Source organism: Phyllostomus hastatus, unplaced genomic scaffold (genome assembly GCF_019186645.2).
Source record: "Phyllostomus hastatus isolate PE091 unplaced genomic scaffold, TTU_PhHast_1.1 phas_contig_65, whole genome shotgun sequence".
NCBI lineage: Eukaryota > Metazoa > Chordata > Mammalia > Chiroptera > Phyllostomidae > Phyllostomus > Phyllostomus hastatus.
Genome location: NW_025333932.1, coordinates 3,054,244 through 3,080,057, shown reverse-complemented (window position 1 = coordinate 3,080,057; position 25,814 = coordinate 3,054,244). Strand labels below are relative to the sequence as shown.

Below are 25,814 nucleotides of genomic sequence, written 5' to 3'. Positions count from 1 at the left end.
AAATCCACACTCTTCCCCCTTTATTTTCATCCCATTTGTCATGTCCCAATAAGTAACCTCTCCATGATTTGACAGAGCTGGCTCAATAGGTATGGAGATACTTCCTAGGAAATGCTAACCTCTCACCACTCCCCCATCCTAGAGGCAACCTTTGTGTCTTCCTTCCTTTCCTCTCCACCCTCTTCCTCCTCCTTCCCTCTTCTCTTACCTTTCCTCTCTCCTCCCACATTCTCTTTCCCCTGCTTGTTGCTGTGCACCCATGCATGGGGATGCACACATACCACATTGTCTCTCATTTCATATCTTTTGACATGTGTTTTCTCTACTAGGACCCTGTTGTTTTTCCTTTATACCACTTATTACCCTGCACGCTCAGTTTCCTTGTCTGTGTTTACTAGACTCTAAGCTCTTCAAGGGCAGGGACTGTTTTGTTTATCATGTTTTTTCAAAAACAATGATAAACAATTTATCCTTGTGCAATTCCTGGCACAGAATCAATCCTCAGTAAATATTTTGTATGAATGAATAAGCACAGGAAAATCTGGATATCTGTAATCTGTTTGTTGTGAAGATTGGAAAAAATGAATATAAGCCTTGCTCATGGTCATACCCTCCTCAGAATTTAGTAATGCCTTGCAAAAAGTAAATACTTAATACTTATGATTGAATTGAGTATGTAGTAAATAAGCTGATACGTGATTGTTTGTCTGTGTCCATGCTTAGAATAAAAGTAATGGCTATCCTGATGATGCAGACATCGGCCCACAGTGTCTGAGTCATTATGGATGAAATGAGACATTCACACAGACTACTGAATCCGGTGGAGGAAAAGGGACAGCATGGCTTTTCTCTCAAGGGGAGCAAAAGCCTTGGCCCCCACCATGATAGGCCTTTATTAGGCTTCTCCTCCCATTACATGATGGTCCTCATTTATTATGCACAGGTTTGCTTTAGGTGGTTACCTTTTACAGAAAACAAAGGAGCCAATGCTGCTAATTACATCACAGAAGAGGAATATTTGCAAGTGAAAAGGCAAAAGTGGTTGAACTGGTTACACTCATCCTTGGAAGGTTTAGCATGGATTTTAGGAAGTTACTTTGCAGTAAATGTTTGCTAAAAATCAGGGTGAGGGAGTTTTAGCAAAAAGCAAGACTCATAGTGGCCTAGGTACATTGCAGGCCTGACTCCCCACAGGAGAACCTTTCTATGGGTGTGAGTCCTGTGCGTCTCCCAATGGGAACTAGGCTCATGCCATGCAGAATGGTCTCCTACATCCTGAGGATGTGTTTATTTTTCCACGGAGCATAGAAATTATCTTTTTCTTCTGACACAAATGCATTTTATAATGGTGATAATTTAAATTTTTTTAATTTTATCGTGCTAAGAACACAACATGAGATTGATCTTAATGTAAGACTTTTAAATGTACAATATGGTATTGCTATCTGTAGGAAAAATGTCACACTGCAGATCCCTAAAATGTATTCATCTTACTTCACTGAAACTTCATACCCACCAATTAGCAACTCCCCATCCCACCCACCACCTGCACCAGCCCCTCGCAACCATCAGTCTATACTTTTAGGAGTTTGTTTGAGAGACCTCATATAAATGGAATCATGTGGTATTTGTCTTTCTGTAACAGTCTTATCTTACTTAACATAATGCCCTTACGGCCCATGCACATTGTATATTTCAGGATTTCCTTCTTTTTATGGCTGAATAATGTTCCCTTGTATATCTGTACCTCATTTTTGTAATTCCTTCATCTATTGATAGATATTTAGGTTTTCTCCACATCTTGGCTGTTGTGAATATTGCTGCAGTGAACATGGGAGTACTAATATCTCTATGAGACAGTGATTTCAATTCTTTTGGATAAATACACAGAAGTAGAATTGCTGGATTGTATGGCAGTTCTAGTTTTAATTTTTTCAGAAACCTCCATATTGTTTTCCATACTGGCTATACTGTTTTGCATTTCCATCAGTAGTGCACAAGGGTTCCATTTCTCTATATGCTCCTCAATGCTGTTGTGTTTTTCAAAAATTTTTAATAATAGCCATCCTTACAGATGTGAGTTGATACCGCATTGTGGTTTTGATTGGAATTTTCCTGATTGTTACTGATGTTGAATGTTGCATCCAGCAAACGCGAGAACAAATGTTGGAGACTTTCAGGGAATCAAGGATGTTACTTTATTGGCCAAGTTTAACCTGCGCAGGGGCGAACTCTCAGAGTATCCAGAGACACGGTACCCACAAGGGGCTGCAAACGAGAGACACGCCAAGCGCTTACAACTACGTCCTTATATAGGGGCCGGCAAGCAAGCGTTATACAGAAGCAGACGTGGCAGTTAGCAATTCGCTTACAAAGACCACGCGCAGGAATTTCAAACCAAGCATTCTTGTACAAGGCGGGAAGGCAGGATGTTTGTTCAGTAACCTAGTAATCTCCTGGCTCTAGCTAGCTAGGTTCCTATTTTCTCATGGTCTAAGTTTTTCCCTACTCCTTACATTGAACATCTTTTTATATGCCCATTGGCCATTTGTGTATATTCTTGGGAGAAATGTCTGTTCCACTACTTAACCCATTTTAAAAATAATGTTATTTGTTTGTTTGTTTTTTGAACTAGGAGTTATAAGAGTTCCTCATGTATTTTGGATATTAGCTCCTTATCAGATATATGATTTGCAAATATTTTCTCCCATTTGTAGATTACCTTTTCACTCTTTGTTTCTTTTCCTTTGCTGTGCAAAAAGTCTTTAGTTTGATGTATTCCACTTGCCTAATTTTGCTTTTGTTTCCTGTGCTTTTGGAGTTATAGTATAAAATCATGGCCAAAACCAATGTCGTGAAGCTTTCCCCTGTGTTTACTTCTAGGAGTTTTATAGTTTCAGGTCTCAGGCTTAAGTCTTTAGTCCATTTTGAGTTTATTTTTGTGCATCGTGTAAGAAAGGGTTCAATTTCATTCTTTTGCATGTGGACATCTAGTTTTCTCAACACTATTTGTTGAAGAGACTATCCTTTCCCTATTGTGTGCTCCTGGCACCCTTGTCAAAGATCAGTTGACTATATATGTGTAGATTTATTTCTAGCCTGTGTACTGTTCTGTTGGCTTGTATGTTTGTCTTTATGACAGTATTATGTTGTTTTGATTACTCAGAGTTTGTAATGTATTTTGAAATCAGGAAGTTTCATACCTCCAAATTTGATCTTTCTCAAAATTTTTTTGGCTATCTGGGGTTCTTTGTGGTTCCATATGAATTTTTTACTTTTATTTTCTACTATTTCTTTAAAAAAATACCACAGGGATTTTGGTAAAGATGACAGTGAATCTGTAGATCATTTTGGGTAGTATGGCTATTTTGACAATATTAAGTTTTTCAGTCTGTGAACATTGAATGTCTTTCCATTTGTTTGTGTCTTCTTTAATTTCTTTCATTAATGTTTTGTAGTTTTTCAATGTGTAAGTCTTTCACTCCCTTAGTTAAATTTATTCCTAAGTATTTTTTTAAAGTGATGCTATTGTAAATTGGATTGATTTCCTACTTTCCTTTTTAGATAGTTTATTGTTCATGCATAAAAATACAAGGGATTTCGGTTTGTTGATTTTGTATCCTGCAACTTCACTGAATTCCTTTATTAGTTCTAATGTTTTCTTTTTATTTGTTGGAGTCTAGGGCATTCTATGTATTTAAGATCATGTCCTCTATAAACAGCTGCAATTTTGCTTCTTCCTATCCATTCCGGATGCCTTTTATTCCCTTTCTTTCCTAATTTCTCTATCTAGGACTTGCAGTACTATGTAGAATAGAAGAGACAGGAGCAGGCATCATTACTTTGTTCCTGATTTTAGGGGAGGAGCTTTGGATTTCTCACCATTGAGTATGATGTTAGCTCTGGGCTTTTCATATATAGCTTTTACTGTGTTAAGATAATTTCTGTCAATTCTTAGTTTGTTGAAACTATTTTTTATCATGAAAGGGTGAACTTTATTGAATGCTTTCTTTACCTGTTTGATGCATGGGTCACCAGCCAGCAGTGATCACGGAATACTGCGGATGGCTCAACGAAAACACGTGAGAAAAAACGTGCACAGAGACAAACTAGTTTCTGTGGAGAAGTAGGGACGAAATGGCCACCCCCTCTAGTGGGGAGCACGCCAATTTACCGTCCATACCTGCTTTTGTTGGGCTCGTTTTGCATAATAATTCAAGTACAGTACTCATTACAAGGAAGTAAGGAACCATAGAAAACAAGGAACTCTGACGGTCTATTTTGAGTCGGGGTCAAAGAGCTGTAAGACTTTGAGGAACAAACTAACTTCCTCCTTGGACCCCTCTCATTCAACTGAGAGCATTCTAAACAAAGCAGGCTTCACAGTAATTTACATATTCTTTCTTAGGCCTGATCACCTGGGGAATCCACCCTTTTCAGCACAGAGCTGCACCACCCTGTCATTGTTTCAGGCTTAGGTGGAGCACAGGAACTAAGGCAACCAAGAGATAAGGAGATTTTCTCCCAGACTATGAGAACTCAGGCTATGTCAAAGCTGAGGAGTGAGGGTCTGTCACCCCCTTTTGCTGCAGCCCCCAAAGTCCTTCTTTTAGGGGGCCTCCCAAGTGATCGTACCTGTCTGAGGTCGTTCCCCCCTTGGGGAATGTTACCCGTCTTTGGCTAACCGACCAAGCTTTGGGGTTCAGTTATGAATGAAGCAGTGCTCCTGCCAGGGAGATAAGCTTTTGTCTCCTTACTGGCTTACGGTTCCAAGGGCGTTCCCTTGGCCTTAGCCTAGGCGGGGGTTTCAGCTTCTGATACCAGTCAGGGTGGTTCCCAACACCTGTTGAGAGGGTCACATGGTTATTTTTATCTTTCATTCTGTTATGTGATGTAGCACATTAATTAATTTTTGTGTATTTAATGCATCCCAGAGATAAATGCCAGTTGGTGTATAATGATAATATTTTTGAGAGAATCCTAAGCATTTTCTTGTACATGATAACTTGCTTTTGAACTTAATTATTTTTATATTGCCAAATATCTATAACCTGGAATTTTAATGAATTCATTAAAATATATAAAAGAAAAAAATTCTTGCTGCACATTTTAGCTATATTCTTAAAGGTTTCTTGCTTTAAAATACCAGGAATCTGCATTTACATATATAAGTAAACTTTTCATTTAGGTCTATAGAAAACAAATTAGAAAACATATTTGTCTCTGAAATAACTTTTCTTCTTTGAATTTTGTGTCCCAAATCTGCATCAGCATCTCACTTTCATCATTGTTGTTGAAAGAAGAAAAAATGCCTGTGCTATCTCCTGAAATCAAAGTCGAGACTTCCAGTGTCACCAAAAATTCCCTTGACAATTATTTTCTTTTTGAGAGTAGCTGGAGGAAAGCAGTTTTAGAAACACAGAAGTTGAGAAATGGTAACTTCAATTTTACTTAAGAAAATACAGAAATAATGAATTTGAATTTACATGTATGTTTTTAAAGCAATAAGAAATATTTATAATTTTTGTAACATTTAAGTAAGAATAATATCTTCAGTTTAAGGAAAAGAAAAATGGAAGAAAATTAAAATTAATTTATTTAATGTAATTCTCTAACTCATAATAGAAATGAATTTTAAAGAACTACTTCTTGATATTTTGTAATATGTTTTATTTGATATTAATGTAGTACTTTTTCTGTTGGATCATACTACTTTTCATGAATAGTGTTTGTTTTCAAATACCTGAAGTTGGTTTTTATATTTTAAAAAACTCAAATCTAGGGAAAGGGGGTGGGGGGAGATAGAAGAGGCTAGAGCAGGGATAAACATTGCTAGAAGGAGACTTGACTTTGGGTGGTGAACACCCCGTACAATATATGGGTAATGTATTATAAAATTGTACCTGTATAATTTTATTAATCAATGTCACCTCAATAAATTCAATTAAAAAGAAAAAAATAAAAATTTTACCTGAAAACAACCCCCCCAGAAAACCCCAAATCTTTAACAGCACTGTTTCGTATTAATAATTCTAACCAGGATTGTCTCCCTTCCTTTCCTTTGAAAGAGACTTATATCCTATAGTTACTCAAAAAAGACTAATTTGAGAACTTTTGATGTGTAAAGGAGTGCATTTATAGCTTTTTGCCCTTAGTTTCAAATTATAGTATTTTTAAATTTATACTGAATTCTGCCATTAGCTTTATTGATGGAGATATAATTCTTAAAAATAGCAAAATTTGAACTCCCTAAGTATTTCATCACTTCTGGTTTTGAATGTGTTGCCTTGCTAGAGTTTTTCAACTTCTTCACTAGATTCCCATTAAAGGTACTCAGAAGACACCAGTTTATCTGTCCCTTACCCCCAAATTTAATTGCTAAAAAGAGAATCTGTATATATTTTTGATCAAGAGAAACTTTTTTTGTTTTTGAAAAAAATCAAAGGTTGCAAAATAACATTTTGAGTATTTAATATCATTCTAGTCCCATTAAATACTTTTTTTTATTGCTGGGCTAGACTTGCTTACTAGAGAAATCTTTAAAAACAATTCTCTGTGTTTAGCTTAATGATCAACCAAACATTTAATCTCTTAATTTGTTTTTTTCCTTTTGTGTCCTTCATTTTGGAAAAATTTTAAAATAATTTGGTAATCTCTTTGTCCAATAATATGTGAGATCAGTAGAAGAAGAAATCTTGATCCTTCAATGTTGTTGTTTATAGATTTGGTGTGGAATTTTGTAGGATATAGTTAAAATCAGTGCTTGAAAACAGAATACTTTTATCTCATTGCTAGCTCAGAGGATCATGTATTTACACATCTTGATTGTTTACATAAAATCAGGAAGGTGGAAAGATTTAAAGTAGCAGATAACATAAGACTCTTGAAAGTGCTTTTAAGCTCTTTTCAATATGAATATATGTAATATTCCAAGAATTCTAGTTATATCAAATCACGAAGGCAGAAAACCAGGAGATTTATGAAGCTGTCCTTTTTTCCTTATTTTGTCTTAAGCTGCAACTTAATCACTTTCCCTGCAGGAATTCAAGGTATTTTCTTGGGAGAGATGCTAGGTAAAGTACAGTAGCTTAATTTTCTTTACTTAATGATTGATTTAGTATATTTTATTATGCATTATAGTATATAGGAAAAGATGATAGATACACTTAACCAATAAATAATGAAGATGGTTATGATACTCCTTTTAATTAGAATACACCAGAACATTTGGTCTAGAAGAACTCAAAGAACATGTCAAAATGCCATATTTGCCAGGATTGCAAAGTTGCCAAAAAAGTATGAGTTCATCTCCACCAGAGTTTCGTGGCAGACGGCTGCGTGCTGATTTCCAGATGCCTCCAGTCAGGTACATTATGTCTGTTTAGATCTCCTGAATTGAATATATATTTGTGGTAATACTTCTGCTTGTAGAGGTCTTTCTGGCCAGTGAATCCAATTCTTTTCTGTTTATTATTTTTTTTCCACAAAAGGTTTAATTTTGTAAATTTAAGTTAATGATTTTTTTCAGCTTGACAAGTAGGTGCTTTTCTCAGTTTTTAAGTGATATTGACAGAAAGTGTTTAAGAACTTTCTTTGAAAAAATCTTTATTGCCCTAATATAGATTGCTCATGAGAATATTGGATTTTTTAACAATAAAAATAAATGAACTCTGCAATATTAAAAGGTTTCATTATCCTTAATACAGAACCTTGTGTTTCATTTCTTGTTTGAAGTGCTGTGAGGGGAGATTCTGAATGAGATGGCAGCCTAATAAAGACCCTGCATGACTTAAATGAGTTTGTCAGCCAGAATACTGACATTTAAAAATGGTATTATAAATACCTTTCCAACTGTAAATCAGACTGACATACTGTTAAAAAAAAAAAGCCCTTTCTTCAAAGGCATGTATGTATATATTAGTAAGACAGTCTTCTATTCTGTTTGGTTTCTGCTTTGGTTTATTTATTTATTCATCAGGTATTGAATGGCCAGCCTGAAAAAAAGATGATGCCCTGGCTGGCATAGCTCAGTGGATTGAGCGCGGGCTGCTAACCAAAGCATCGCAGGTTTGATTCCCAGCCTGGGCACATGCCTGGGTTGCAGGCCACGGCCCCCAGCAACCGCACATTGATGTTTCCCTCTCTCTCTCTCTCTCTCTCTCTCTCTCTCTCTCTCTCCCCGCCCTTCCCTCTCTAAAAATAAATAAATAAATCTTTGAAAAAAAGATGATGCATTTATAGTAGTCTGATTTGCAGCTCTCTTCAGGGGACGACTTATATTTTCACGTAATGACCTTTAAAGTCATCCAGTTATACGTAGCACACATGTACCAGAATTTGAGAATCTATTTTTTTGAGTTTTCCACTAGTATTATTGTTCTTGTTAATTGTTCTTGAAATAAATCCAGGTAATATAAATAGAAAACTAGAACACACTAAAAATGAAAAGTTGTGATTAGTTCTTACCTAAATAAGACCTTTGCAGAAGATTTGAGGAAAAGAGAAAATTTACCTATCCTAACATATTCATTTTTATTTTTTAGTATTTTCTTCTATCCTTAATATTAATATATTTTTATTTTAGTTGTGATTTTAGTGTAATTACAATTTTTTATTCTGTCTGTTTTATATATGCACATAGTGAGATATATTTATCTCACTACATAATCTTCAGTTACTGTCAAGTAACTGAATAAATAAATATAAATATATTTCACTGATGGGTCCACAGTTTCTTTTTCTAAACTTTTTTATTGTATTTTTTTGCATTACCATTTATCTGCCTTATACTCTCTTCCACCTCCACTCCCTCAATCACCACACTGTTGTCCATGTCCATGAGTCCTTTTTCTTTTTGGCTCCATCCCTCCACCCCCTAAATCCCCACCAGCTGTCAGCCTGCTCTCTGTTTATGAGTCTGTCTCTATTTTGCTTTAGTTCAGTTTGTTCCATAGTTTCTTTAAACTGTGTTTAATAACATAGTTTATTTAAAATTTCCTATCACTGGACTTTTTCACTTTTATAAATAACATTACAATGAACAATAGCACACATAAAGTCTTTTCCATCATTTTAAATATTATCTGAGGACAGATTTCCAAGATCTAAAAATATACAAAGCAAAATTGCTTTTTTTGAAGTGAGATTACAGTGAAATAAGAATCAGAGTTGGTGAGATAGCGTTGCTAGTAGAGCTGATGGTAAAAGTAAAGGAGACAGATTGGGAAGGTTGTAGATAGAAGAGGGCCCACTGGAAGCCAAGTATAGAACCTACTCGAGGACTGTGTTTCTATCACCAAGACATCTGGATCCATGATAGCTTGCTCCTGTCATGTATCTAAAAGTCACAGCCCTTGATAGGGAAAGGATTAAGAATGTGGATGATTGCCCTGGCTGGCATAGCTCAGTGAATTGAGCGCGGGCTGCAAACCAAAGTGTCGCAGGTTCGATTCCCAGTCAGGGTACATGCCTGGGTTGCAGGCCATGACCCCCAGCAACCATGCATTGATGTTCCTCTCTCTCTCTCTATCTCCCTCCCTTCCCTCTCTAAAAATAAATAAATAAAATCTTAAAATAAAAAGAATGTGGATGATTGTCTGTGGCAATGGACTTGTCTTGGTACAGAGCAGTCTTCTTAGCCTTCTTTTAGAGTGTATAATCATGTTAAAAGAAACAGGAAGCCCAGAAAGCACCCCCTGGACTAGTCCACTCTGCCTCTAAATTTTCAGTCTTTATGTTGCTTCCTACTGTTTTCATTCTATTTCAGTTGGTTTGTTTTTTCATTTGCAGTTTGGATGTTTGTATAATGATTCATCAGCCCTGGTTGGTGTGGCTCAGTGCATTGTGTGCTGGCCCGAGAACTGAAAGGTCACAGGTTCAAATTCCCATCAGGGCCACCAGCAAGGACCATGGCCAGGTCCCCATTTGGGGGTGTGTGAGAGGCAACCAATCAATGTGTCTCTCACATATCAATATTTATCTTCCTCTCTTTCTCCCTCCCTTCCCCTCTCTCTAAAAATAAATAAATAAAATCTTTAAACTGATTCACCAACATTTCACATCGACTTGAGCACGAATTTACTTCAGGATAATTTGAATATATTGGTTGACAAAAGAGTTTGTTTAGTTTTTTTTCCATAAAATAAAAGACGTATTTTTCATTTACACCAATAACTTTATTGACTTGGATATTTTGAGTATGTTGGCTGTCTCCTGCATGGTAGAATGTTGATTGCTCTCAATTAATGTCTTGATTTGTCAGTATCAATTTCAACTGTTCTGCCCAACCTTGGAGCATCATCCAGCAAGAAATCTCCAGCATGAAACCTCACAAACTACTTTTGACATTTTCAGTCAGTCACAGCACCTTCATGATACACTGCAAAAATCTATTTTTGCATTTCAGTTACATTTTTACCTTTCTTGATAAAATAAAGCATGATATACCAAAATTGTTGCTTATTTTCTTCCATCTTCAATATTAAAATGGCTACACAAAAATTCACCAATTTTGATATTTAAAAATTTTCTTATTATATTTTATTGATTATTCTATTACAGTTGTCCTGATTTTTTTCCCTTTTGCTCCCCTCCATCCAGCACCCCTTACTACCAGAGGCAAAGCCCACACCATTATTCAGGTCCATGGGTCATGCATATAATTTCTTTGACTACTTCTTTTCCTATACTTCACTTTACATCCCCATGGCTATTCTGTAACTACCTATTTGTACCTATTAATACTGTTTGTATTAATCCCCTCACCTCTTCACACATTCCTCCTTATACACTCTCCCATCTGGCAACCATCAAAATGCTCTCCATATCCATGATTCTGTCTCTGTTCTTGTTTGCTTGGTTCTTTTATATTCAATTGTTGATAGATTTGTATTTTTTGCAAATTCAATGTCCATAGTTTTGATTTTCTTTTTCTTAAATAAGTCCCTTTGACATTTCTTATAATAAAGTTTTGGTGATGATGAACTCCTTTAGTTTTTTCTTGTCTGGGAAGCTTTTTATCTGCCTTTTGGTTCTAAATGATAGCTTTGCTGGGTAGAGCAATCTTGGCTGTAGGTCCCTGCTTTTCATTACTTTGAATATTTCTTGCTATTCCCTTCTAGCCTGCAAAGTTTCTTTTGAGAAATCAGCTGACAGTCCTATGGGCACTCCTTTGTAGGTAGCTAACTTCTCTTGCTGCTTTTAAGATTCTCTCTTTATCTTTAATCATTGATACTTTAATTATGATGTGTCTTGGAGTGGGCCCCTTTACATCCATCTTGTTTGGGAGACTTTGTGCTTCCTGGGCTTGCCTTTCTATTTCCTTCACCAAATTAGGGAAGTTTTCTTCCATGATGTTTTTCAAATAGATTTCAAATTTCTTGCTCTTTCTCTTTATCTTCTGGCACCCCTATGAGGTGAATATTGGTCCACTTCAAGTTGTTCCAGAGACTGTTTGTATTATTCTCATTTTTTAAAAATTCTTTATTCTTCTTGTTGTTCTGATTGGTTGTTTTTTGCTTCCTTATGTTCCAAATCATCGATTTGATTCTTGGCTTCATCCACTCTACTGTTGGTTGTCTGTAAATTGTTCTTTATTTCAATTAGTGTATTCTTTGTTTCTGGCTGGATCTTTTTTATGCTGCTGAGGTTCTCACTAAGCTCCTTGAATACCCTTATAACCAGTGTTTGAACTCTGCATCTAATAGATTGCTTATCTCCATTTTGTTTAGCTCTTTTTCTGGAGTTTTGATCTATTGCTTCATTTGGGCCACATTTCTTTGTCTCCTTGTTTTCACAGCCTCACTGTGTTTGTTTCTATGTATTAGGTAGAGACACAGCCTCCTCTAACCAAGCTGGGTACCTGAAGTGTGCTAAGTACACTCCCCTTTTGTTGATGAGCCTTGGCTGCTGTTGGCAGATCAATGAACGGGATTTACCCAGGCCAGTCAGCTGCAAGAATTGGCTGTGACCACTTACCACTAATCTCTGCCCTTCATGGAGGATCAGCTATGCAGGGACAGGTTGGTGGTGCTTCTACATGATCTGTAGCTATCCACTGGGGGCACTGGCCCTGGGGCTTCTGGGGTGGTGCAGGCCAACGTCATCCCCAACCTGTGTTTTGCCTGGGGCCACCCGGCCTGAGCTATAAAGCAAACTGAGATGGCTGTTGTTTGTGCTGGGCTTGGAGATTCCCAGTCAAAGAAAAGCTGTGAATCTAGGCTGGCTTCTTCTAGTGCTGGTCCTGGGGCTCACTGAGACCAGCTGTTGCTTGTTTGAGAGGATTTAGGAAGTTGTGCAGCATGATCCAAGACCAGTTACTCATATGGAAAATCATCTTGGGTGGGCCTGTAAGATGGGTGCAGTGGAATCCCTAGGGATCTCTGATCGGGTCAAACAGTATTAGCCAGGTTGATGGAGTCTCAGATATGGAACCACCTTACTGAATCTGTGGCTCTATTGGGGACGACTAAGAAAAGGGACAATGACATGTGCTCACCTTGATTGCTAGACACTTCAGTTTCTCCCAGTGCCCTTCAAGCTGCTACCCCAGTATTGGAGCTCAGAGGAAGTTAGTGTGAATAGGTGAGTCCATGTGTGGGTTCTTTAAGAGGACCTGCTTCCGGATCCAGAAGTTTCTTCCACCAACTTAATCCCCACTGGATTTTGCAGCCAGAAGTTGTAGGGATTTATCTTCCTAGCACTGGAACCCTGAGCTGGGGGGCTTGGTATGGGGCTGGGACTCCTCACGCCCATGATATCACTCCCAAATTTTTATCCACCACATGTGGGTGTGGGATCAGCCCATTCCACATCTGAGCCTCTCCTACCAGTCTGGATGGATGTGGTTTCTTTAATTCCATAGTTGTCAGACTTCCATTCAACTCAATTTCTGATGGTTTTGAGTGATGGTTGTTCTATATTTTAGTTGCAATTTTGATGCGGTTGTGTGAAGAGGTGAGCCATGTCTGTCTATGCTGCCATCTTGACCTGTCAGCTTTTTTCACTTTTTGTTTTTTAAGTATTTTTATTGATTATGCTATTAGAGTTTTCCCAAGTTTTTCTCCCTTTATCCCCCCTCCACCCTGCCCCCCAACCCTCCAGCATTCCCCCCTCTTAGTTCATGTCCATGGGTTCTACATATAAGTTGAGTCCCCTGTTTCCTATACCATTTTTTATTTCTCCCCGTCTATTTTATGCTTACTAATTACACTTCTTCCTCTCTGTAAATTTCCCCCCCTATTCCTCCCTTCCCACTCCCCACTGAAATCCAGCCATGTGATGTTCATTTCTCTGATTCTGTTCCTGTTCTGGTTGTTTGCTTAGTTTTTGTTTTAGTTGTTTTTCTTTTAGTTTCATTTGTTGATAGTTGTGAGTTTGTTGTCATTTTACTGTTGATAGTTTTGATCTCCTTTTTCTTAGATAAGTTCCTTTAACATTTCATATAATAATGGCTTGGTGATGATGAACTCCTTTAACTTGACCTTATCTGAGAAGCACTTTATCTGCCCTTCCATTCTAAATGAAAGCTTTGCTGGATAGAGCAATCTTGTATGTAGATCCTTGCCTTTCATGACTTGGAATACTTCTTTCCAGCCCCTTCTTGCCTGCAAGGTTTGTTTTGAGAAATCAGCTGATAGCCTTATGGGCACTTCTTTGTAGGTAACATTCTCCCTTCCTCTTGCTTCTTTTTGGATTTTCTCTTTACATTTAATCGTGGGTAATTTAATGATGATGTACCTTGGTGTGTTCCTTTTTGGGTCCAACTTCTTTGGGACTCTCTGAGCTTCCTGGACTTCCTGGAAGTCTATTTCCTTTGCCAGATTGGGGAAGTTCTCCTTTATTATTTGTTCAAATAAATTTTTCATTTGTTGCTCTTCCTTTTCTCCTTCTGGCACCCCTATAATTCCAATTTTGGAATGTTTAAAGATCTCCTGGAGATTCCTAAGCACCCCCTCATTTTTTTGAATTCTTGTTTCTTCATTCTTTGCTGGTTGGATGTTACTTTCTTCCTTCTGGTCCACACCATTGATCTGAGTCCCAGTTTCCTGCCCATCACTATTGGTTCCCTGTACAGTTTCCTTTATTTCACTTAGCATAGCCTTCATTTTTTCTTCTAATTTGCGATCAAATTCAACCAATTCTGAGAACATCCTGATTACCAGTGTTTTGAACCGTGCTACTGATAGGTTGGCTATCTCTTCATTGCTTAGTTGTATTTTTTCTGGTGCTTTGATTTGTTCTTTTGTTTGGGCCATTTTTTTTTGTCTTGATGCACCTGTTACATAGTGAGGAACAGATCCTTAGGTATTCACCTGGGAGGGGTAACCCCCGTCACTGCATTGTGATGCTGTATATGGGGAAGGGATCCGAGAGGGAACAATAGCACTTGCTCTGCTCTCCACTGGCTTTCAGTCATTTCTACCACTTCCCACAAGCAAATTTGGCCCTTCTGGTGCTGATTCCTGGGTGGGTTGGCTTGTGTATGTCCTAGGACCCTGTGGGTCTCTCCAATGAACTCTCCTGTGAGGCTGGGAATTTCTCCCACTGCTGCCTCAACCCCCACAGGTATTTTCAATCAGTGGTTTGAGGCTTTATTTCCTTGCAATAAAGTTCTGGATTTCTCGGTCTGTCTCACTCACAAATTGTTCCTCCCGGTTTATCTGTACACGAGTGTGGGGCCACCTGCTCCATCAGTCATCACTGAAGCCTTGCTGGCCAGCTGCAACTTTGCACAACCTGCTCCACAATCCAGCACTGCGTCTACCAGCTGCCACCTTGCCTGCCCTAGTTCTCCTAACACTGCCTTGTCCCGAGTCTTTCCCATGCACCTGTCTTCGCCCATTCTACCGGTCTGGATGAGTATGTCTTTTTTAACTTCTTGGTTGTTGGATTTCCATACAGTTTGATTTTCTTTAAGTTCTGGTTGATTTTTGTTTTTAAATTGTTATTGTCTTTCTTTTGGTTGTGCAAGGAAGCACAGTGTGTCTACCTATGCTTCCATCTTGGCCTGAAGTCTGTTTATTGATTTTTGATTGGTTGTTATTCTCCTTTTGGTTGTGCAAGGAAGCAAAGGGTTTCTACCTACGCTCCCATCTTGGCCAGAACCCTGATAAGCTTTTTTTAAGTACATGCTGATATGATAGCTATCACAATACAATCTAACAAAATTGTTTAGAATGAAGTTAAAGACAACTAAGTGCTACTACAGTCATCTTGTGGAAATAACCAAATGAACTTTTTGGCCAACCCAATATTATAATTATGTTTTGACAAGTGTTCTTCATATACAAAGCAGAAGAGTGGGGTTAAGTGCCATATGTTAATGAATGTGTGGCAAGCATAAATGTTATTTCTCTTGTCTGTCTTTGAAATGAATTTCTCTATTTTAGCCATTCTGATGAGAACATGTTGAGTTGCCTGCAAGTATTTTATCCTCCTCTGCATATTGCCCCCCGCCCTGTGAAGGAACGGTGTTGGCAAACCAGGGAAGTGCTCATTTTTGTTTCTTTTATTTACAACCCTTTACCCTCTCCCCACATATATAAATATTTGATTTTAAAATGATGATAAAAGTGTAATGTTTTTTAAAAATTTGTTTAATGATAATAAAAAGTTTTCAGTGATTCTCAAGATACTCTCTGGTAATATTACTAATAATAGTAATTCTAGAGATGAAGAGTATTTGAATGTTTGGACTGACTTCTGAAGTTTAATGTAGTTACAAGAAATTTAAAATTCTTATGGACCATCTCACCTATAGCAGATTCAATCATGATGTGGTTCCTCTAATAACCTACTTCTAGGTTTATTCCAGAAGGAACAAAAGTTAATAAAGTCAAAATTCAGATATTGGTGATGAATAGGTGAAAAGTGTACAAATGAGTGAGTTGGTTAGCTGGCATATCCAGATATCCTGTTAATCTAATCATGATGCTCTTCCTTTTAGCATTTCCTCAGTCATGATTAGTGAGAGTTAGGATAAAGATAAATTGAGATAAAGATGGGAAAAGTTAGACATAGTACTCATTCACTGGAAAAGTTTATTAGTAAACACAGATATTAAGTTGGTTTGTATATGTTTCTGATTAGATTAATTATGATGGAAGGAGTTTTGTTTCTTTAATGCTTATTTAATTTCCACATGATGCCCCTCAACAAGTAAGTTTCACTGAAAGCATGCTTCTTGACTCTTAATGAATTTTGAAAAATTGATATGCCCTGAATTTATGGAGAAGTGACTTTACAAAAATGTGTAATTTCAGGATAAAAAAGACTAAGGAGATCTGCACTGCCGTACCACTTCAAGAGAGTGAAAAAGGTAAAGTGGGCTCATGTTTTTCTCCTACCACGTGTTCATGCTGAATGAATACTCACTTTTTAAAACAACGTCCTTTCTCTCCACTGATTTAATTGTCTTTGTTTTGTTAATGCTTCTTTGAAGAAGCTTTATTTTATAAATTTAGTGGATGTTGTTTTATATATATATATCTTTATTATTTCAAGACCCTGGGGTAGGCTCTTCTCATCTCTATGTGGGCCATTGCAGTAGCTTGCAAACTAGTCTGATTTGGGATTTCTGACCTTTGAAATCATTCAACACTTCAGCAAAGGCCTAAAATCTTGCCCTCTAGTCACATTACTTCCTTCTTCAAACACAATGCCTCATTACCCACAGACTAAAGCATGAACTCCTTAGCTTGGCATTGAACCCCTTTACCATCTTCACCTATTTGCCTTTCTGGTCTTATTTTCTAATTAATTTTTTCCTGAATCCTGTGTATCTATAATATCCAACTTCAGAAACTTATCTATATATCAACAGTTTGTGTTTTAAAAAACTATTATTAAAACTGATTTATTCTAAGTCCTTGGTGACTAAGATGGTTTATAACACCAAAGTGTATTTTCATCTATTTGGAGTATGAGTTTGCTCTTTGAAGCTTTAAATTCAAACATTCTCACTTCTACATTTCTGTATGTTTGGCCAGAATTTTGTTTTTCAGAAAAACACTGAAAAAAATCTGTTGAGCCAGGTAATTATGCTTTGAATGATGTCTACAAAATGATGGAGAATTTCTTGGTAGCTCTGACATCTAGACTTACTATTTCATCCCTAACTTTCATGTGTTACAGATCACTGGGGGCTTTATACCAAGGGAACATCTGTGGCATGTAACATATGTATTTGTGTAGCATTTAAGTTCTTCAATAAATTCTTACTCATTTCCTGAAGTAATCTTATCCAAAGTTAATGGGAAAGATACTTGACTCATGTAGTCTTAAGTTTTCTACTTTCTTGTCTTTTGTTGATTATTATATAAGCTGGGGTTTTTCAATAATTACAGCACTTTGGACCAGATAATTCTTTGTTGTGGGGTCTGTCCTGTGCATTGAAAGATGTTTAGCAGCATCCCTGACCATTATTCACTAGACAACACTAATAGCCCCTAAGTGTGGTCATCAAAAAAGGTCTCTAGACATTGTCAAAGTTCCTTAAGAGTGGCAAAATCACTCTCAGTTGAGAGCCACAGGATTAAGTATAACATCTTTAGCATTATATGTTATTCTATTATTTCTCCTTAATACTGTCAACTATTTCCTCTCTTACCTATGTGTAACAATTATTTTTTTTACCAGTTTAAGATTTTTTAAACCTCACTTATTTGTATGATATTCAGAGTTATCTTCATCACTTCCATGATTTTGCACTTATGGACTAATGAAAGTCAGAGCACCTCCAAAGAAACCCAAACACTAAAATCACCAAGGAAGATCTTTGTGACATTATTGGCAGCAGTCAGAGTTGACTTGTTAGGAGCTTTGCAATTTCATTCTCTGGGTATTCATAAGGTTGAATGTTCATGAACTTCTCCTTGGATATGTCCTTTCTCTGAATGTTTATATACTATAAACTTCTGTGATCAACAGGCAGCATTAAATAAAAATATAAATGATAATTTAAGTAAAAGGCATTCATTTTTCATCTTGGCCCAGATGAACATTAGTGTGCCTGTTTCCCAATAGGCCAGATTTATGGCTCTTAGGACTGGGTGATATGTCTTACTCACCTTTACACCTTGCAGTGCCTATACCAGTTTCTGTAACACGTTGAGTGCTCAGTAAATACTTGTTGATTTTCCTCCAGTCATGCAAGTGGGCAGTTCATTCACTCATTTACCAAATGTGAATTGAATATCTGCTCTGTGCCAGGCATTGTTCTAGGTGTTAGGCTTTAGGCTACATCCCACAACAAAACGAAGGTCCCTGCCCTTGTGGAGCTTACGTTCTAGTGAGAGAAGATAGCCAACCAACATTAACCATAATAAAGAAGACTATTCCCCAGCACATCAGAAGGTGAAAGCATAATAGAAACAACAAAATAGAACAGGAGAAAAGAGATCAGGAGATCTGAGATCAGGGCAGGTTTAATGGGGGAGGGCAATATTTGAGCCAAGACTTGAAAGAGGTGAGGGAGTTAAACTCCTAGGAAACAGTTATTCTCTTGGACCCAGCGAAGATCCCAAGGCAGGATGATATCTGACCTGTTGGAAAAAATCAGGAGTCGAGTGTCAAGGTAAGAGAGGTGACATCCAACCCTATAGGCTCTTGGAAGGGACATTGTATCTAACTCTGATTGACATGAGGAGCCCTTGAATAATTTTAACAAAAGAATGATTTTAATGTGAGCTGGTTTACATTTTTAAAGGATCATTAGATAACTGTCATCTATTTCAGTAGTTAGACCTTTCTAAAAATTGGCGCATTGACCTTCCACCTCTATCTGTGATGGAATAGCTTTTATTAGATTACCACTGAGAAGTAGCATGAGAGCTAATTATGAAAGAATATAATAAAATATATTTTACAACAAATAATGTAAAAGTAATATATATCTAGTATTCATATAAAAATAATGAAAACATTAAAAAGCAACTGCTTTAAGGTGTCAAGAGCTATCATTTCCAATAGAACTCGAGAGGCTGAGATAACCACAGAGAAGTGAACCTTAAATTCTGTGTGCAGTTTCCCCCCAGGTGCCTATTCCTAAATGGCATATCTGCTGGCTAAAACAGCTTTTTGGAGACAAAAGAACTGAGCAGAGGTTTCAGTAACATAGCATTTACTGGGGGGACAGCAGGGGAGTTTAAAGCCTACCCAGGAAGCCCTTAGTTAAACACATAGGCTCTAGGTTAAAACTCCTGAAGGGCCACACACTATAAAGGCATCCCAGGTAGAGACTATCTTTAAAACAGCCCAGACTTGACTGGATTAAAGGGATTGCCTGGCCTGCCAGAGAAAATGTAATCTTTCTTGAAGACTGAAGGTGAACCTGAGCCTTACAGGCACATCATTTGGGTCACTTGTTTTCTTTGGAGGAGTCTTTTGATATTGACTCAGTCATTTTAATTTTAGGACTCTCAAGGTATTCTAATTCTTCAATCAATATTGGTAAGTTATATTTTCAAGAATTTTTTGAATTTTGTCTGTTTTCAATTTTATTGGCCTAAAGTTTAGTCTTTGCACTATCTGTACTTCTGTTCCTCTTCTAGTATTATTTATTTGTTCCTTCTGCCTTGTTTTCTTGATTAATCTCACCAGAGACTTTTCATTTTTATTAGTCTTTTCAGTGAAGAACTCTTTTTAAAAATATTACTGTAAGTTAGTTTTCTACCTCATTGATTTCTACTCTTTTCTTTTTTTAAATTTTTAATTTAATCTTTATTGTATTTTTTTCTACTACCATGTAGCCCACTTGTACCCTGGAAATCACCACATTCTCCTCTTTTTTGTATTATCTTTTTTCTTCCATATTCTTTGAGTTTATCCCTTTCCTAATGTATATCTTATACCTAGGTTATTAATTTTCAGCTACCTTTTCTAACACAGCATTTTAGAATTTTATAACTACAGAGAGGTTAATACTCTAAAATTTCTCTTTTGCTTCACCACACAAGTTTTATAATATTTTCTTTATCATCCAATTAAATGTTTATTATGATTTGTTTTTTGATTGATGAATAATATAAAATGTTTATAAATATCTAAATATTTCAGAATTTTTAATTTGTCTTATTGTTAGTAACTTCAACTAAATTTTATGGGTCTGTATGATAACAATTCTTTGAAGTTTTTTTGAATATTGCTTAATATCTAGAATCTAGTTCATTTGTAGCTAGAGGATCTTTCTAAGATCAAGTCCATTGTAGTGGTAAGAACAGGAATGCTGATCATATTCTTGCCCTCTACTCTCTCTCCCTGAACTTCCCACTCATGTTACACACTCAAATAAAAACAAACAAACAAACAAACATACAACCCCCAAGCATCTTGGAGATTTTTTAAAATTATATTTAATTGATTATGCTATTACAGTTGTACCAATTTTCCCCCTTTCTGCCCCTCCCCCCAGGAACCCCAATTCCCTCTAACAATCTACACCTTAGTTCATGTCCATGGGTCATAAATATAAATTCTTTGTCTACTACTTTTCTCAAACTGTTCTTAAAATCCCCCTGTCTATTTTGTACTTACCAATTTGAACTTCTTAATCCCGGTACCTTTTCCCCTATTCTCCCCCTTCTCCTCCCAACTGATATCCATCCAAATGATCTCCATATCTATGATTCTATTTCTGTTCTGCTTGTTTGCTTAGTTTGTTTTTTAGATTCAATTGTTGATAGTTGTGAATTTATTGCCATTTTAATGTTCATAGTTTTGATTTTCTTCTTGTGGTTAAATAAGTCCCTTTAACATTTCATATAATAAGGCCTTGGCAATGATGAGCTCCTTTAACTTTACCGTGTCTGGGAAGCTCTTTATCTACCCTTTCATTCTAAATGACAGCTTTTCTGGATAGAGTAATACTGGATGTAGGTCCTTGTTTTTCATCACTTTGAGTACTTCTTGCCAGTCCTTTATTGTCTGCAAAGTTTCTTTAGAGAAATCAGCCAACAGTCTTATGAGAACTCCTTTGTAGGTAACTGTCTCCTTTTCTTTTGCTGCTTTCAAGATTCACTCTTCATCTTTAACCTTGGCATTTTTATTATGATGTGTCTTGGTGTAGTTGGTCCTCGTTGAGTCCAACCTGTTTGGGACTCTCTGTGCTTCCTAAACTTGTAAATCTGTTTCCTTCACCAAACTAGGGAAGTTTTCATTCATTATTTTTCAAATAAGTTTTCTATTTGTTACTCTCTCTCTTCTCCTTCAGCTCCCCTATGGTTCACATGTTGGTATATTTGAAGATACCCCAGAGGATGCTTAGCCTATTGTTTTTTGGATTCTTTTGTCTTCTTGCTGTTCTGATTGAGTGCTTTTTTCTTCCTTATGTTCCAAATCATTGATTTTATTCTCAGCTTCATCCACTCCCTGTAAATTTTTGTTTATTTCACTTAGTGTAACCTTCATTTCGCTGGGTTTTCTTTATGCTGTTGAAGTACCCAAAGAGTTTTTTGAGCATCCTAATAATGAATGTTTTGAATTCTGCATCTGATAGATTGCTTATCTCTGTTTCATTTAGTTCTTTCTCTCGAGTTTTGTTCTGGTCTTTTATTTGGGTCATATTTCTTAGTCTCTTCATTTTACCAGCCTCACTGTGTTTGTTTCTGTGTATTAGGTAGAGCTGCTTTGACTCCCTGTGTCAGTAGCATGGCCTATTGTAGACAAGAGCACTGGTAAGTTGTATGGGGCAGGACATTAGGTAATCGCCAGGGCAGGGCAACCTATGTCACTTCTCTGTGGCTCTGTATGGGGGAGGACTCAGAGAGAGGACAATGCAGCTGCCTAGCCTCTGGATTTTTGTCCAGTAGGAAGCTGTTTCCTGGTACTTACCCTGTTTCCAGTCACTTCACTTTCTCCCCATATGCCACTGGTGCCCTTCTAGCTATTGCCCTGGTGCTGAAGCCCAGAAGGAGTGAGTCTGCATAAGTTATAAGTCTCTTGCAGTCCCTTTAAGAAGCTCCTTAAAGGACTCTGAGAATCCTGAGAATCCTGCAGTTTCTTCCACTACTCCAACCCACACTGGTTTTTACAGCCAGAAGTTATTGGGATTTACCTTCTTGGTACTAGGCCCCTGGGCTGGAAGGTTTGCTATAGGGCTGGGATCCCTTGCTCCTGAGATATCCCTTCCAATTTTTATCCATCACATGTGAATGTGGGACCACCCATTCTGTGTTTCCGTACCTCCTACCCATCTGGATGAATGTGGTTAATTCCTTGGTTATGGGACTACCATACAGCTCGATTTTCTGATGATTCTTGGTGATATTTGTTTTGTAGTCATTGTAGTTTTTGCTGTGGTTGTGTGAGGAGGTGGACTGTGTTTATCTATGCTCCATCTGACCTGATCTTTAATAATTATTTATAGAGGATAAATTTCATAGTCATACTTGTTTTTGAAGCATGTTACAGGTACAGATTTAGTTTTATATCATTAAATGTAAGCATTACAGGTTTTTAGTTAAATATTTTTAGATGGCTTATTATAGTCATTAAAAATTAAGTAGTGACACTTCTACTTCAAAGAACTCATAGTATTTGATGGTCAGTTGAGAAATAGACATTTTGCTTGCATTATATTTAGAGATCATCATTGTGATTATTTTCATTTTAGTAGATGATTTTTTTCCTCACAGGTTTTGGATTCAGCAATCCTCTCGTTGGAGCATCATCTCAATACTTACAGAGACTTTCCAAAATGGCCCTATTAGAATATGATACCATTTGTCACGAAACAACCAGAAAGTCAAAAAAGGGTAGGAAACGAGAGCTGCGAGACTGCTGGTAACTCATGCTGTGTGATGATTTCTTCACTGGCTTTTAAGGCTTATACTTTCTTCCTTTCTTTTTCTTTTTTTTGGTACCTGATATGATATGGAATGATATCTGGAACAGTAGAAATGTAAATAGGAAATAAATATTTTATGTTACATACAGAATAATTTGTTTTGTTAGCATTACAAATAAGCATTTAAGTTATTATATATGCAGACATAAGCATAAGAAAAATTATATTTCATGAATTTTGTGCATGTTAATTATATTTTTTGACTCAACTTGAAGAATGTTTTTTGAGTGCCCGCTTGTACAATGACCTTCCCTGGGAGCCACAGAAGATTTAAAAAAAGAGTTAGCTCTTCTCATTGGGGATAGAAAATGGCCAATTGAAACCCCTCCTCTTCCCTGCTTAAGTTTGAAACAGGTGTGATGTAAGTATTCAAGCAAATGAAGATGAAAATATTAGCTTTGCTTTCTGATAGGACGTGGAACGAAAACCCTGGCTTAGATGTGTGGCCACCTCCTGACAGTGAACTTCAGAACTGGGCCAATGCACAAACCCAGGCAGTGATGACAAGCTCAGGCTTACCTGCTGAGTCAGGGCTTCCATGGCCAAGCAGACAAGATTCCTCACTGTGTAGACAGGCAGATCCCTGAGGGGTAAGGGAATGGGGAGATGCCTGTTCCTTTTCTGTAAAGAGGAGGAAAGTCAAGCTCAGGAGTACTCTGCTTCTTTATAAAACCTGAAGGGTGGGGGAGAAGTGTGTGTCAGTGCACCTATCTGAGGAACCAGGAGAAATCCAGGCCACCTGAGGCTGTGATCCAGGGAGAGTGGGATCCATGCCACAGGAGAGGCAGAGTGTCACAGAGGTTCCAGAACAGGGTGGTAGCATCCACTGGGAAAGTTTCATGGAAGATACAGTGTTTGAAATGGAACTTAAAGGCAGGAAAGATGGAGGAAGAGGGCATTTCTAGAAAGATGAAATAACATAGCTGAAGTACCCTGTGCATTTCGGAGTGACTAACATGGTTGGAACACTGGGTAGTAGAGGCTGAGTGGCAGAAGTCACATGCCTACAGGCACCAAGCCAAGGACCACATTAGTGACTCAGTGAGATGAAGGCTGCAGGGACCTAGGGCACTCACCAGCCAGCCTCAGCCCTCCGTGCCACCTGTGAATGAAGGCCAGCATTGCCAGATATTCCAACTTTGTATGAGAAGCTAGACTCCAGATTTGTATGTGAAAACTTTCAATGTGTAAATGTTAGCAACTAATTTGAAATAAGCAGCTAATTCAAAATTTATAAAGCCATTGTGTGGGCCAGAGAAAGTTGCATGTGCAAGTTAGGGCTGGCTTTGAGGGGGTATTCATTTCTGCAACCTCGAGGAGGTAGGGCTTGAGATAGCCAGATGAGATCTGGTAGAGAGCCTTAGATCAAAGCATGAGTTTATATTTCCTCCTTTTCACAATGGGAGATTTTGAGAATGAAAATAGATTATTGCTTTTATAATTTAGAAGGATTCATCCAGGTATAGTTACTAGGCTAGATTGTGATGGGAGGAGCCTAAGGGCAGGGAAACCAGTGAGGAGATGTTTATAAAAATTGAGGTAAGAGTCTCTGGTGGAAAGTTACAAACAGGACATCAAGGGGAATCACCTAAGATCAACTGACTGGATGGGCATAGGTTATCAAAACAGGAAGAGTGAAAACCAGCTCATTTCCAGTTTTAGACCTAAGATTCTCTTTTGCTAGTTTCAGGGAATAACAAGATGAATTCAGCTTTGAGTATATTCAGTTTCAGGTGCCATCAAGACATCCACAGAGATGCCAAACAGGTAGTTAAAAGCAGGCATATAGTTCTGGAAAAAAGGTAGTTGACTAGAGTTAGAACTTGGCAAAACATATGTATTGCAAAGGCTGAGTTTCCCTGCTAAAAACTTAGAGAGAAAGGAGAGCCCAGATTCAGAAGGGATGGGAGGAAACAGGAAGAAGAAAAAAATAGAAGAAAAAAAGAAAGCATTACAGATACAGGAGAATGGGCATATTTCATGTTCTTTCATGCTTTATATTACTATATAAAATGCACTATTGATATGTATATGTTTGTATGCATTATCACAATGCATTATGTAGTTCCTCAAGGGTAACTACATAAACTTACGTGGAGATGCTTGTGCTTGGATCTGAATTTCGATTGCAAATGATTTAATTATTACCTGTACCTTTATATCTTCTAGTCACCCATTCCAAGTGTGGTTAATGACTTAAGAAATGGGAAACAGGAGAAAAAGTCATCTCAGACAAAAATTTGATGAGCTCTTTTTTTTATTGTTTTGTGATGAGCACTTATAAATATTGGGTTGGCTAAAAGTTCATTTTTTTTTCTATAAGATGGCTCCAGTAGTTCTTAGTTGTCTTTAAATTCATTCAAAACAATTTTGTTAGATTGTATTGTGACAGTTATCATATCAGCATGCATTTAAGAAAACTTATCAACATTAGTGAGCTTGTGTGTAGCCATTTTAATATTGAAGATAGAAGAAATAAGCAACATTTTGGCATATTATGCATTATTATTTCAAGAAATGTAAAAACACAACTAAAATGCAAAAAAAGATTTGTGCAGAGTATGGAGAAGGTACTATGATTGATCAAACATGTCAAAAGTGGTTTGTGAAGTTTTGCTGGAGATTTCTCGGTGGATGATGCCTCATGGTTGGGTAGATCAGTTGAAGTTGACAGCAATCAAATCAAGACATTAATGGAAAATAATCAACATTCTGCCACGTGGGAGATAGCCAACATACTCAAAATATCCAAATCAATAAAGTTATTGGTGAAAATGGAAAATGTGTCTTTTATTTTATGGAAAAAAACATATAGACTTTTTGGCCAACCCAATACCTTTAATTGTCAAATGGGTTTCATCTAGTGAGGTCCTACTATGTACTCTAAATATTTAATATTATTTGTAAACCTTACAAATACCTGAAATAGTAGATTGGTGATATTATTTCTGTTTTGTAAATAAACAAAGGA

General features: G+C 37.2%; 1 protein-coding gene across 2 annotated transcripts in view; it reads left to right on the top strand.

The window, feature by feature from the left end:
- The window catches only part of CUNH8orf89 (chromosome unknown C8orf89 homolog), a 35,014-nt gene extending 9,462 nt beyond the window's left edge, over window positions 1-25,552 (top strand). Inside the window, exons 2-8 of one of the 2 annotated variants that reach the window (XM_045849455.1) lie at window positions 5,272-5,435; window positions 7,213-7,366; window positions 15,390-15,485; window positions 16,263-16,318; window positions 19,414-19,449; window positions 21,614-21,671; window positions 22,632-25,552. In XM_045849455.1, coding sequence (XP_045705411.1) covers window positions 5,272-5,435; window positions 7,213-7,366; window positions 15,390-15,485; window positions 16,263-16,318; window positions 19,414-19,449; window positions 21,614-21,671; window positions 22,632-22,713 — 646 coding nt within the window. In that variant the 3' untranslated portion in view covers window positions 22,714-25,552. The remainder of the gene's footprint in view (window positions 1-5,271; window positions 5,436-7,212; window positions 7,367-15,389; window positions 15,486-16,262; window positions 16,319-19,413; window positions 19,450-21,613; window positions 21,672-22,631) is intronic. The other variant, XM_045849454.1, reaches the window with a different exon arrangement.
- The last annotated feature ends 262 nt before the right edge of the window (window positions 25,553-25,814 follow it).